General features: G+C 22.6%; 1 protein-coding gene across 5 annotated transcripts in view; it reads right to left on the bottom strand.

Moving 5' to 3' along the window:
• Positions 1-12,914, bottom strand: part of LOC117181760 — a 35,808-nt gene extending 22,894 nt beyond the window's left edge. The window contains exons 1-3 of one of the 5 annotated variants that reach the window (XM_033374726.1): positions 12,694-12,914; positions 12,437-12,617; positions 8,230-8,394 (exon numbers count right to left, since the gene is read on the bottom strand). In XM_033374726.1, the coding sequence (XP_033230617.1) occupies positions 8,230-8,394; positions 12,437-12,609 (338 nt within the window). In that variant the 5' untranslated portion in view covers positions 12,610-12,617; positions 12,694-12,914. Of the gene's footprint in view, positions 1-8,229; positions 8,395-12,436 lie in introns of all 5 variants that reach the window. The other 4 variants (XM_033374725.1, XM_033374723.1, XM_033374727.1 and 1 more) reach the window with 4 other exon arrangements.
• Positions 12,915-15,442: the final 2,528 nt, after the last annotated feature.

Raw genomic sequence — 15,442 nt, forward strand, 5'->3', positions numbered from 1 at the left:
CTACAGATTCAAAGCTTTCTATGTAAAACAATTCAGTTTCAAAGTGTTTACTCAAAAAAAAAAAAAAACGAAATTTAAATTAAACCAAAATTCAAATTAAAAATCCCTTTTTAATCCCTAAATTACTTTTACATATATTTGTATTCAATTTACTCGCCTTAAATGAACAGTGGCATTTTTAATGGCTAAGAAAACTAATAAAAATAATATATCAATTTATTAATTTATTCAATTTAATATAAAAAATCATATAAAGCAGGACCTAAGACTTTGAATTAAAAATATTGTATTGATGAATCATTTAAATTGTTATTTAAAAATAAATTTGTCGGAATAAATGATATTAATTAATCTCAATTCGTATTAAGACTTTCGAATTCAAACAGTTACAATCTGTAAGATTCTCAAATTTTTAACGGATTTAGAATCGTTTGGTCAAATCAATTATTGTTCAGTTTTTTATACTTCAATTATTTACAAACCACTTGAAATAAAAATTGTGCAAATTTTTCTTTTTAAAATTCGTAAAATTTCCCGGTCAAGAAATAAATTCACTTTCATTTCCCGGTTTCCCGATCCAGCGTCCATCCTGAAAATAGTCATATTTTTTTGCATTTTTAATTAAGAAGATGAATTTTAAACTAAAATAATGAATCTTTAACTGAAATAATAGAATTTTTCACAAAAAGGATGAATTTTTTAGCAAGAAGAATAATTTTCCTCAAAAAAAAAAAAAATTTCAAGAAAATGCATGAATTGTCAACCAAACAGTTGAATTTTAGGCTAAAAAATAATTTTAAATAAAAAATAAGATAATTTAAAAAAAATTAATTTTTACAACAAAAAATCAACAAAATAGTTAAACTGTCAACCAAAGTGATGAATTTTTAATAGAAATAGTGGAACTTCAAACAAAAAAAACATTAAGTTTGAAAAAAGAAGATTAATTTTCTACTTAAAGGATGGAATAATTAACTGAAATAGTCAAATGTTCAGTTTAAAAAATTATTCGAATAATATGTTTTCCCTTACTTTGACTTATTTTATCATTTAAATTTAACGTTTTTTCTAATTTGAAACGACACATTTTTACAAGAAATTTAAACAAAGTAATTATTAATATTACGGATAGAAAATATGATTTTTTAAATCCTAATTCAAAATGCTCATAAATTCTGAAAGCTTTATCTGATCTTTTTCCCCTATTTTTAACAATAATCAAAAGTGAAGGAAAACATATTGACGGCTTAAGAATCAAAGCTGAGAAAAGTTTTATTATCAGGTGAAAATTAGAGGCCGCTGAAATGTACAAAAAAAACGAAAGACTCGGAACTTATTCTTTCGGATTAAAATTCATGCAACATCGATGAAAAATTTCCAAATTTAGTTACTGCAATTAAAACAAATAATTTTAGTTTAAAGTTCGTCTTTTGGTTTCAAATTCAACTGTTTGATTAAAAATTCGCCTTTTTTAGTTACAAATTTTACTCTTTTCGTATAAAATTAACCTTTTGTTTAAAACTCATATTTTGTCGCTGATTAGTCAACTGAAATATATAAATTAATCTATAAATTAATGGCTTGATCTGTTGGTAAAAACGGCCCTAGAAACTGCTCAAAACCGTGGTTCGATATACTGCATTTCAAAGAAGAAAAATGTAAATCTTGCTCTAAAAAAATGTAGGAACTCTAAGAGATAATGAAAAAGATGAAGATGCACTAAAAATATTCTTATAAGACACTTTGTAAAAATAAATAAATAAAACAGTTCGAAATTAAAGGGCTGAATGAATTGGCGAAATTAAACGTATTTAAAACTTACGTCAAGATTCACTAGAGATATGGCATGACTATCTTTGTGCTCGTTTTGCAGAAAGAATAATAGATTGTGAAAAATAATTTGGAGTTTCACATCCTAAATTAGATTGCTCTATTGATTATCAAAAATTCGTAAATTGTATCAATAATTCTAAAACAGGAAAAACTCCTGATAAGGACCAAATTACAAACGAAATTATTAAATCTTTGCCGCCAAACTGGATTCTTTTTTATCCAAAAATTGTTTAATAAGATAATGGTTGAGAAAATAACTCAAGTAGCATGGTCTAGAGTTCTTATAACTATGTTACATAAGAAAGGTGATAAGCTCGATCCACATAACTATCGTCCGATTACTCTTATAAACAGTGGTTTATTTCATTTTAAAAAAATTAATTATTTAAACAATTATCTTGATATTTTTTAAGAATTTATTTCACAATTTCTTATACCAAATTTTATTATATATATAATACTATATATCAATTTCTGTACCATGAATGAAAAAAAAATTTAAACAAAGCTTCATTTTCATATTTTTTCAAAATCTTGAGAAATCTAAAAGTTTCTTTAAATTTGTTTTAAATTTAAAATTATTTTGGAATTTTTTTTTAGAACTTCTAAATATCTGTGCATATTGATTGATTTTTTTCTACAATTTGCAGAAAATCCTGCAAATTTAAAAAAATTTCTTTACAATTTGGATGTGTAAATAACAATTGAACATTTATTATTTATAGGCGAAATTTGAGTAATTTTAAGAGATATGTAGAAGTTTTGAAAAGATTCAAACTTAATTTAAAAGTTGAAATGATAGCCTGATATAAAAGAAAATGTAGATTTTCGCAGATTTAAAAAAAAAATAGATTCTTTTCAAGAATTGTGAAAGGCTTCAAAAGAATAAAAACATTTTCTTAAGATTAATAGGATAATTAAAAATAATTTTCCACTTTGAAAAATTATTTTAAGAGAATATTTAAAACGTTTTTCTAAAATTTAAACAAAATTTTCAAAAAAGATTCTACAAGATTTTAAGAAAACTGTCTAAAATTTACATGATAATTTTTTATCTTTTTAAAAGTCCTAAACATCTCATAAAATTACTCAAATTTTTTCTACAAATGTTCAAATGTAAATTATACATAAAAATGTTAAAATTTCACTTACAAATTAGGCATTTTTCAAATACAACAATGAAAATTGTAACGTTCAAAGTTTAAAAGGCTCTTCGAAATTTTAACGATTCCAGGCTTTCTATGTCAAAAAATTCAGTTAAGGATTTTTTAGTTTTAAATATTTGGTTTCAATTTACTTGTATTAAAAAAAATTGAAATATGGCTAAATATTCAATAAATAATCTTTTTTTTTAATTAAAAATTTGAAATTGAATGGGTTAAAAATTGAATATTTTAGACTTAAACAATATTTTAAATTTAATAAGATCCCTTAATTAAGAATATATTATTATGAAGTTATTTTGAAGTTAAAAATAGTTTATAAACTTTCAGCCACACGTTCACATTTGTTTAATGACTAAGACTTTCAAATTGAAACCGTTTAAGTTTTAACGTTAAAATCTAAAAATTCTTGAATTTTGAACTGATTTAAAATCGTTTTGTCAAATCGTTTTTTTTTCTTCACTTTTTATTACTTAAAGTACAGATAAATTAAAAAAAAATGTATTTATTAAATAAACATGTTTTTATCCATAATTTTCAATACCAAAGACTTTCATTTTTTATTTGTTCAAGTCTTTAAGAAAGCATTTAAAAATTCTTTAAATTAAAAATGTAACATTAAAAATAAAAATTTTAAATAGAAAATTTTTAACTATAAAAATTTCAATTGAGCACTGTAAGCTAGATAATAACATAATTGAAAAACATAAAAATTCTAATAATTATTTAAAAACTGTTCAAATCGAACGTGGACAGATTTTTTTTTCTACAAATTTATCAAATTGAGGCTCAAAAAAAATTCACTGTCATTTCTCGGTCAAGCGGCTATCCTGAAAAAAAATGAAATTTTCAACAAGAATTCTACTTTTAAACCAAGTAGTTGAATTTTAAACCAAAAAATATCAATTTTCAAAGAATCGTGTAGTTGATATTTCAACAACAAAAGACGAATTTTCAGCTGAAGAGTACACATTTTCGAGAGAATACATAAATTCGCAACCAAACAGTTGCATTTTAAAATAAAAAAGATGAATCTTCAACCATCAAAATTAATTTTTTCTACCTAAAACAATGTATTTTCAACAAAATACATGAATTTTCCATCAAATATTGACATTTACAAGTTTAAATGTTTAATTTCATTTTTTTGGGTTGAAAATGAATTAGTTTTGTACAAAATTAATTTTTTACTGAAAAGTCCAATTTTTTATTTTAAAATACCATTTTTGTAGATAAAATTCGTCTTTTAACTTGAATTTTAAACAATTTAAATAAACTTTGATTTCTTTATTGAGTAAAAATAATAAAATATTAATTTTTTATTGAAAGATAATTTTTGCAACAAGAAGATTAATTTTTCAAAGATGAAATACTTCAATTTTTAACCAAAAAAATACATTCTAACAAAGTAGTTCAACTTTCAACCAATTAGTTAAATGTTTGATAAAAAAATATGGCTTTTAAAAAAAAAAGTAGTGGAATTTTCAATCAAGTAATTACATTTTCAACCAAATCGTAGATTTTTTATCAAAACGAGATGAATTCTGAACCAAAAATATAACAGTATATTTTTCAACCAAAAATATTTAGATTTTCATATTTGTTTCTATTAATTCTGAAATTTTAAAATGCTGATATTTAATACCGAAAAAATATTCAAAATATTTTATTTTCAAATTAATAATCTTGAATATTATCTTTTTAGTTATAAATTTTATTCTTTTATTAAAAATTTAAACATTTTCTCACAAAGACATCCTTTTGGTTTCAAATTCAACTGTTTGATTAAAAATTCGTCTTTTTTAGTTACAAATTTTACTCTTTTCGTAGAAAATTAACCTTTTGTTTAAAATTTATATTTTGTTGCTGATAAGTCAACTGAAATTTTTTTTTGATGAAAACTATTTTTTCGAAAAATTTGTCTTTTTGATTTAAAAGTTCGTTATATTTCAAAAACAAATTTAAAATTTTCAAATTGATTAATTTATTTAAAACAAAAAATATATTTTCTACTATAAAAGATGGCTTTTTAACATAATACTTGCATTTCCAACTAAGTAATTAAATTTTTAACCTGATTTGAATTTTCAACCTAAATATATAAATCCCCCCAAAAAAGTGCCATATTTTATATTTCAATCAATACAGATGAAATTAATACAAAAAAAAAATTATAACCAAAGACGAATTTTCAATATATAAAGGTTTTTTATTAAATATGACTTAAACAACAACAAAATTTTAGACGAGACTGATGCATTTTTACACAAAAAATTAAATTTCAAAGGAAATTATTTTTTTTACCAAAAAAGGAGAATTTTAAACTCAGAATAATGAATCTTAAAAAATTGGAAAATTAGATTTTCAGTTGAAAAATTAATTTTAAACTAAAAAAAAAATACTTTTCTACTAAACAGTTAAATTTTTAACCACAGATATAAGCCTGCAATCAAAATAATAAATTTTTAACAATGTAGTTCAACTTTTCCCCGAGTAGTTGAATTTTAAATTAAAAAAGATTATTTTTCAACAAAATAGTTCGACTTTTAACCAAAGAAATTAATTTTCAACTAAAAATATGAATCTTCAACGAAAGAATGATTTCTTTAAAAAGTGATTCAACCAAATCTTTTATAAAAAATTGAAAGCTCAAACAAAGAAGAATCATTTTTAATCAAAAGATGTATTTTCATAAAAAAAAATTTGTTAAATCTACTATAATAGATGAATTTTTAAATCAGAAAGAAAATTTTTCAAAATAATAATTTAATTTTCGGTTAAAAAAGATTTCAGTTGATAAAAATAATGATTTTTAAACCAGAAATAATTAACTACATAAAAGTGAATATTAAATTCAAAAAGACGATTTTTTTCAACCAAAAAGTATAATTTTTTTTTAATAGTTGAATTCTCTACAAAATAGTTAAACTTTCATCAAGAAAAGATTTCAGTTCATTTTTCAACACCAAAATATACATTTTAAACAAAAAGTAAATTTTCTACGAAATAGTTCACTTTTCCACAAAACAATAGAATTTTCAACCAAAAATTATGAATTTTTAACAAAATAGTTTAATTTTGAACTAACAGGTTACATTTTTGGCCAAGAAAAATAAAAATTCTACTAAAACGGGTGAATTTTTAAATCAAAAAGACAAATTTTCAAAAAAAGAGTTGAATTTTCATCCAAAAAGATTTCAATTCACTTTTAAAATAAAAATTCGAATTTTAAACAAACAGTACATTTTTTAATAAATAGTTGAATTTTCAACAAAACAGTTTTGTATTTTTATCCAAGAAATGTGCAATATCTCAACTAAAAAATATAAACTTATAAATAAACAAGACAAATTTTCAGGAAAAATAGTTTTCATCCAAAAAAGATTTCAGTTGATTTATCAGAAAAAAATCTGAATATTAAACAAAAGGTGTTCTACGATAAAAGTGGAATTTTTAACCCAAAAAGACGAATTTTTAAAAAAACAGTTCAATTAAAATCAAAAAGAATATTTTAAAAAAAAATTGCTAATTTTTCAACCAACTAATAAAATTTATGACTAAAAAGATAATCTTCAGGAGAAAGTTTTTTGTTCTATTTTTAGTAGAAAATTTATCTGTTTTAGGTGAAAATTCAATTATTTGTTGAAAATCCATTTTTTTTTTATAAAGTTGAAACTTCATCTTTTTGGTTAAAAATGTAACTATTTTGTTGAAAAATCCTTTCTTTTTTTAAATTTATCTGTTTTAGGAGAATTTTCATCTTTCTTGAATAAACATTCAACTGATGGGTTAAAAATTCAACTTTTTTTTTTAGAGAGCATCTTTTTATTCTGAAATTCACCTGCTTTAGCAGAAATTACATCTTTTTTGGATAAAAATGCAACTATTTGGTAGAGAATTCAACAATTTTGTTGAAGTCATTCTTTTTTGTTGAAAAAATTCGTCTTTTCAAATTTAAAATTCAATTTTTTTCGTAGAAACTTATTTTTTGTCAAAAAATTTCTATTTTGATCTTGAAAAGTCACCTGGAATATTTTTTTGGATAAAAATTCAACTTTTTTTATTTCATTTTTTTTTTTAAATAAAAATGTAGCTTAGTTGAAAATTCATCTCTTCGGATGAAAGTTCAACTATTTTATTGAAAATTAATCTGTTTTACTTATTAATCTTTTTTAGTTGAAAATTTTCCTTTTTTAATAAGAAAAAAAAATTTCTTCGTTCAAATTTCATTTTTGTTGGGTAAAAATGCATTAGTTTCGTGGAAAATTAACTTTTTCCTGAAAAGACATATTTTTGGTTTGTAAATTCCATTTTTTCAGAGAAAAATGATCTTTTTGTTTGAAGTTTCAACAATTTAGATAAAATTTTTTTTCTTTTTTGAGTAAAAAAATCTTTATTTGTTGAAAATTCGTCTGTCTGATATTAAAATTATTTTTTTGGTACAAGTTTGATCTTTTTTTTATTTGAAATATAGACCATGATACTTTTTTGCTGGGAATTTATCGTTTAAGGTTGAAAATTCAACTATTATGTTAAACTACTAATTTGAGTGGGAAAGGAAATCATGCAAAAAACAAGAAAATTCTCCTTTTTCTCGTTTTTTTTTTCTTATATATGAATAGAATTAATAAAACCCGATATAAGAATCCAACTAAATTTTGATGAAAAATCTGCTATTATATTTTTGGTCAAATATTCAAAAACTCAGTGGATATTTGAACTACTTTATTAAAAATGCATTTTTTTGTGGTTGAAAAAGCATTCTTTCAAGATTTATCATTTTGATTGAAAATTCGTTGTTATTAGTTAGAATTAATTAAACATAATTAATTAATCAATTAGTCAATTTTTTGGGTTAAAAATTCAACTTTATTCTAAAAATCTCGGCATTTCGTCTTGAAAATTAATTTTTTATAACAGAAAAGTCATTTTTCTTGGTTGAAAATTAACTTTTTTGTTGAAAACTAAACTGTTTTCGAAAAAATTCGTCTTTTAGTTAAAAAATGTATTAATTTTTTTAAAGTTCAAGTCATTTGTTGCAACTTTGCCATATTTGCTAAAAAATTCAACTTTTTGGGTCTTAATGCAGCTGTTTGTTTAAAAACGTGTTTTTTTTTTTTTTGTTGAAAAATCGTTGAATGCATTTTTTTTCAAAAACTTTCACATTATTTTTGAAATAATATAGTGAAATTTAAATTTTCACATACCATATGAATTTTTTAAAAATACTAACCTTTCAGCCATTTTTCTTGGAGCAGTAGGCTTACTGATAAATTGTGGAGGAAAAATAGTTGGATTGTAACTGGGGCTATGGGGATGTTCTGATTTTTTGTTTCCCACAAAATGTTGACTGCAAATTCTCGAATTTACAGATGGCTGCCAAAGTGATCCATCTGGGCTAAATGGGTATATAATAAGCGTAATTTAAAAATTCTATAAATAAATGTGACTTGAAAAAAAAATATAACGTATTTGGAAATTAAAAAAAAAACACTTCCTAAATAATAATTTTAGATGATTTTTGACATTTTCTTATTTATTTTTAGTTTATTCAGGGTGCCACTTTTATCGACGGAAAAATTTCTGCCTCCTTTTCCGGTGCGCAACATTTTTTTCTGGTCATTGAAATTAAGAAGTTCAAACTCTTAAAACTGAAAAACAACTTCATTTGAAGTAATCAAAAATAGCTGACCTGCCAATCAAATAAAAAAATTAAAATCTTCTGAATTTAAAATGTTTAAAATAAAAGTTGAAAAATGCGTGCATTCAAAAACTTTCAAATCAAACTTTCACTAATGAAAAAGTTATATAACGGAAACAAATAGTTGAATTTTCAACAAAGAAGTTAATTTCCAGCTAAAAAATATGACTTTCGAACAAAATAATTAAATTGTTAAACAAATAATTAAATTTCCAAACTACAAAGATAAATTTTTAAACAATAGAGATAAAAATTCAACAAGAAATAGCAACATTTTAAACTAAATAGTTAAATCTTCAACCCAAGGACTAAATTTTTTAAATTATCGAATTTTCAAATAAAAAACATGAATTTTCAAATCAAACGGTCGAAATTCGTACCAAAAAAGACGAATTTTAAATAAAACAATTGAATTTTCGGAAAAACCATGATTTTAACAAAATGGTTAAATTTTGAACTAGATAGTTCAATTTTCAATGAAATAGTTAAATTTTTAAGCCAAAAAGACAATTTTTTAAGATGACCGTTAAATTTTACACAAAAAAGTTAATTTTCAACCAAGAAGATAAATTTTTTAACAAAGGGGATGATTTCTATATAATAACAGATGAATTTTCAATCCATAAGTACGAATTTTCAACAAAACAGTTGAATTTTCGACCAAAAAGATGGTTCTGTGGAAAAAATAATTAAATTTTTAACCAGGTAGTTATATTTTCAACCAAATATAAAAATTTTCAAATCATAAAGACGAATCTTTTAGAAGACTGTTGAATTTTCCACAAAAAAGTTTATTTTCAACATTAAAATATGGATTTTTAACCAAATAATTGAATTTTTAACCAAAAAGTTAAATTTTCAACTTACAAATATGAATTTTCAAACCAAAAAAATTTTAACCAAAAAAGTTAAAATTTCTACCAAAAGAGATGAGTTTTCAATGAAACAGACGAATTTTTTTAAATTAAGTAGAATTTTCAACCAAGAAAGATGAATTTTCAAGCATGAACTTTTGTACAAAAAAAATACTTTTTAACAAAATAGTTGAATTTTAAAACAGTTAAATTTTCAAAAAAAGGGGTTTTCTAAAGAAAAGAATTGAATTTTACACAAAATAATTAAATTTTTAACAAAATAGTTGAATTTTCATCCTGAAATCATAAATTTTTCAACCAAATAGTTGCAATTTTAACTAAAAAAGATCAAAATTTATACGAAAATAGATGAGCCTTCAACCAAACAGATGATTTTTTTTTTAAGTCGAATTTTTAACCAAGAAAGATGAATTTTCAAGCATTAATTTTTCTAGGTAAAAAACTTAATTTTCAATCCAAAGAAACTATTTTTCTACCCAAAAAGACGAATTTTAAACAAAAACAGTTGCACTTTCAAAAAAATGATGACTTTAACAAAATACTTGAATTTTAAAGGAAATAATAAAATTTGTTTACAAAATAGGTAAATTTTACACAAAATAATTAATTTTTTAACCAAATGTGGCATTTCTAACTGAATAGTAGAATTTTCATCCAGAAACAATTATTTTGTAAGCAAATTTTCGAATTTTCAACCCAAAAAGATCAATTTTCAATCAAGAACTTTTCTACCAAAATAGGATGCATTTTCTATTCACAGAAACGATTTTTCTGTCAAAAAAGATGAACAAACAAAAAATAATTGAATTTTCCAAGAAAAGACAGGATGAACCTTTAACAAAACGGATGAACTTTACACAAAATAATTAAATTTATAACAAAATAGTTGAATTTTCATCCTGAAAAGAAAATTTTTTTAAACAAATAGTTGCACTTTTAACCAAAAAAGATAACATTTCTAACAAACAGACGAATTTTTAAAAAATATATTCCAATTTTTAATCATGAAAGAAAGCATAAACTTTTCTACAAAAAAAATTAATTTGCAATCCAAAAAAACTATTTTTCTACCCAAAAAGACGAGTTTGAAACAAAAACAGTTGAATTTTCAACAACAAAAAAATTATTTAACAAAATACTTGAATTTTAAACGAAATAATTCAATTTTTTAAACAAAATAGGTAAATTTCACACAACAAAATGGGAATTTCTAACTAAATAGTTGAATTTTCATTCTGAAAACAAAATTTTAAACAAATATTTGCACTTTTAATCATATAAAATTAACTTTGTAAGTAAATAGTTGAATATTCAAGCCAAAAAGACGAATTTTTTAAAAGGGTCGAATTTTAAACCAAGAAAGATGAATTTTCAAGCATGAACTTTTCTACAAAATGCGTTTTGAATCCGGAGAAACGATTTTCCTCTCAAAAAAGACGATTTAAAAAAGCAATTGAATTTCCCAACAAAAACACGATGATTTTTTAATAAAATGCTTGAATTTTACACAAAATAATTAAATTTGTATCAAAATAGTTGAATTTATAACCAAATAGTGAAATTTTTATCTTCAAAAAATAATTTTTTTCACCAAATAGTTGCATTTTAACTAAAAAGATGAATTCATGAGTAAGAATTTTTCTACAACAACAAAAAATTAATTTTCAATCCGAAGAAACGAATTTTCTGCCTAAATTACGAATTTTAAACAAAAAACAATTAAATAAAAAAGAGGTGATTTTGTAACAAAATAGTTGAATTTTATACAAAATAATTAAATTTTTAACAAAATAGTTCAATTTTCAACATACAAAGATAAATTTTTAACGAAACAAACAATGACGTTTCTATAAAATATCAATTCTCGATACAAACAAATGAATTTTGTACAGAAATAATTGAATTTTCAACATCAAAATATCAATTTCTAACAAAATAATTGAATTTTTAAACAAAAAGTTAAATTTTCGACTTATAAATATGAATTTCCAAACGATACAAAATTTGATTTTTTAAGCAAATAGTTGAATATTCAAGACAAAAAGATCAATTTTTGAGAAGGCAGTCGAATTTTCAACGAAGAATTATAAATTTTTAAGCAGAACTTTTCTACTGAAAAAAAGTAATATTCAATTCATAGAAACGAATTTTGTATCCAAAAAGAGGAATTTTAAACCAAAAAAGTTGAATTTTCAAAAAAGAAAATACTTTAGCATTTTCAACCAATTTAATATTCAAGCCAAAAAGATGATTTTTTTAAAAGGCAGTCGAATTTTCAACCCAGAAAGATCAATTTTCAATCAAGAACTTTTTAACCAAAAAAAAAATGCATTTTTGATTCAAAGAAATGATTTTTCTATCAAAAAAGACGAATTAAGAAAAAATAGAATTTTCCCACAAAAAATACAATGAATTTTTAACAAAATAGTTGGATTTTGCACAAAATAATTAAATTTGTAACAAAATAGTTGAATTTCTAGAAAGTAGTGGAATTTTCAGCCTCAAAAAATAAATTTTTTAACTTTACACAAAATAATTAAATTTTCAACAAAATAGTTGAATTTTCAACCTAAAAAGATAAATTTTTAACAAACCAGTCATTGTAACCAAAAAATAATTAATTTTAAACGAAAAATAGTTGGATTTTTTTATAGGGCTCAATTAATTCAGTTCAAATTTAAGCGAGTTAACCAGAAAAATTTTGTACAAATTAAAACTAACCATTATTTCATGAACTTTATGGTTTTTTATTGAAAATTAAACATAATTTCGGGCCTACATAAATAATTTCCGGGGCCCCGGTCTAGTGGCCACCCTGTTATTTTACAAACAAATGAAAATAAATTATAACAAAAATCACTTACTTCTTTTTCCCTATTGCTAAAATCCATTGTTTGCGGCGTTCCATTCTGTACTGTCCTTTTGGAAAACGATAAAAATGCGTTCCAAAGTATAAATCCGATTGTGTCACTCTGCAATTGGGAATGCAACAAAATTTTCCACGCTTTATTTTTTTTTCTTTTATTAGTGTACTCATTTTCGTCTCTGAAAATTATTGACATATCAAGAGTGAGGTTATGTAGATTTCTAAATCCATAACAACGCAATATCATTTCATTACTTTAAGTTTGAATACTTTATATCTTGTGGACGTTAAATTTCACAATAAATCTACTTCAAATTCAATTTGGTCCCAGCTGTACCCTGGAATTTCATTTTAAATTGAAATACACAATTCACAATACACTCTTTGACCTTGCCAAAAGCGCCACCTGACACGCGAACTATTGGGCATCTCGAAGAATTGTTAAAAACCGTCTTTTTGGTTGAAAATTAATTTTGGTTGACAATGTTTGGTTAAAAATCCATACATGTTATTGAAGATTCGCTTTTTTTGTCAAACATTCGTATATTTTAGTCAAAAATGCAACTGTTTCCCTAAAAATTCAAATTAAAATTAAAATCGATTTTTGTGGAAATATTTGGTCCCCGTCAAGTTTTTACAATTTTCCCGGTCAACTAAAAGAACACAGCTCAGAGCAAAAAATTGCAAAATTAATTAATTTTTAATAAAATACTTAAATTTCCCACTAAAAAATATAAATACCCAGCAACTAATTTTTATTAAAAACAAAAAAGGTCAATCAAAATATAAATAATTATATTTTAAGTTCAAAAAATTAATCTTCAACCAAACGGAAGAATTTCAACTAAAACTAGCGAATATTCCCTTGGAATATTCAACTTTCAACCAAAAAGATGCCTTTTTATCAAAAAATGTGAATTTTCTACTAAAAAATATAATTTTTTAAGCAAAAACCAAATATTCAAATGTTTAGTCAAAAAATGAATGTTGAACCAAAGAGATAAATTTTTGATTAAAGTTATTATTAAAGTTATAATATGAGGTTTGAAGTTTCAACAATTTAGATAAACTTTTTTTTTTAATAAAAAATCTTTATTTGTTGAAAATTCGTCTGGCTGATTTTAAAATGTTTTTTTTTTTGTCAAATTTAATCTTTTTTTATTGAAATATAGACCGGGATACTTTTTTACTAGGAATTTATCCTTTTAGGTTGAAAAATCAACTATTATGTTAAATTACTAATTTGAGTGGTGAAGGAAATTACGAAAAAAAAATTCCCATTGGAATATGTTAAATGTTTTGTTTAAAAAATAACTTTCCACAAAAAGAACTAAAACTTTTTAAAAAAACAGTTACATTTTCAAACAAATTGATGAATTTTCAACTAAAATTGTAAATCTTTAACTGGAATAGTTAAAATTTAAATAAGAAAGACGAATTTTCTGCTTAAATGATAAATCTTTAACGTGAATAATTGAATTTTCGATCAAAAAGAATAACTTGCAACTAAGAAGATGCATTTTTACCAAAAAATAGGAATTTTCAACTAGAAAAGATCATTTTTGAAGCAAAAAGTAAATATTCAAATGTTTATTCAAAAAAGACGGTTGAACCAAAGAGATAAATTTTTGTCTAAAATTATAATATATTTTACTATCAGTTTTAAAAAACAAAAAAGTTTTAACTATAAAAAGAAACAAATTAAAAAAAAATGGTTCAAATTGCAGAAAAAGAAATTTTTCACCCAAAGAAAAAACAAGTTTCCAATCAAATAGCTCATATTTTAACCAAAAAAATGAATTTTTAATTAAAATGATGAATCTTCAATAAAAAAAAATTAATATTAAACGAGAATTTAACTTTAAACCAAGTAATTTTGTTTCCAACCTAAAAGATGAGTTTTCAACTAAAATGATAAATATCGATAACAAGAGATTTGTTGAATTTTGAAAAAGAAAAGATTAATTTTCTAAAAAAAGGCCAATTTTTTACCAAGTACATGCATACTTAGTTAAATTTATAAATAAATAAAAATGTAATGATAAATTATGATCTAATTAGAGTAAACTGAGATAATCTGAACAATCTGCGACTGTAATAAAGCAGAAATCACTTTTTTAAATTGACCAAAATTATTAAAATAATGAAAACTTGAGTTTTACCGTGAGCAGACGTAAATTCTCAGTTTTTTAATCAAATTCCCGCTCATTTCCAGAATTTTTCCATATTAATACATTTGTTTAAAATTCGTCTTCTTTGGTAAAAAATTAATCTTTTTGGTTGAAAAGTCATGGATTTTGTTGACAATTCATTTTTTTTTTTTTTTTTGTAAAAATTTAAACTTCTTGGTTAAAAATTGATCTTTTCTTGCTAAAAATACAATTGTTTGGTTCAAATTTCAAATTAAAATTCAAATATTTTTGTTTGAAATATCAGCATCTTCTTTCGTTGAGAATTAATCTTTTTTTTGTTTAAAAACTCAACTAGCTGGTTTAAGATTTAACTGTTTTGTAAAAAACGAATTCCTTTGAGTAGAAGATTCATAATTTTAGTTGAAAATTCAACAGTTTGTTTAAAACTTAAACTATTTATTTTAAAATTGAACTATTTGGAGGAAAATTAAAGTTTTTATTGACTAAGCATATTTTGGTTTGAAAATTTGACTTTTTTGTAGACAATTCGTCTTTTTGCTTTAAAAATTCCACAATTTTGTTAAAAACTCATGCATTTTGTTGAAAATATGTCTGTTTGAAAATCAACTACTGTTTTGTTAAAAATTCTTCTCTTTAGGTTAAAAATTCAAGTACTTGGTTGAAAGTTCAACTACTTTTGTTTAAATATATTAATTTTTTAAAATATTTTCCTCTTTGGTTGAAAATTGATTTATTTTGTTGAAATTCTCCTTTTTTCAAAATTAAGTTTTTTTATATTTGAAAATCTAATTATTCCATTTTTTGATAAAAATTTGTACTTTATAAGTTGAAAGTTTAACTATTTTGATAGA

Source organism: Belonocnema kinseyi, chromosome 10 (genome assembly GCF_010883055.1).
Source record: "Belonocnema kinseyi isolate 2016_QV_RU_SX_M_011 chromosome 10, B_treatae_v1, whole genome shotgun sequence".
NCBI classification, from domain to species: Eukaryota; Metazoa; Arthropoda; class Insecta; order Hymenoptera; family Cynipidae; genus Belonocnema; species Belonocnema kinseyi.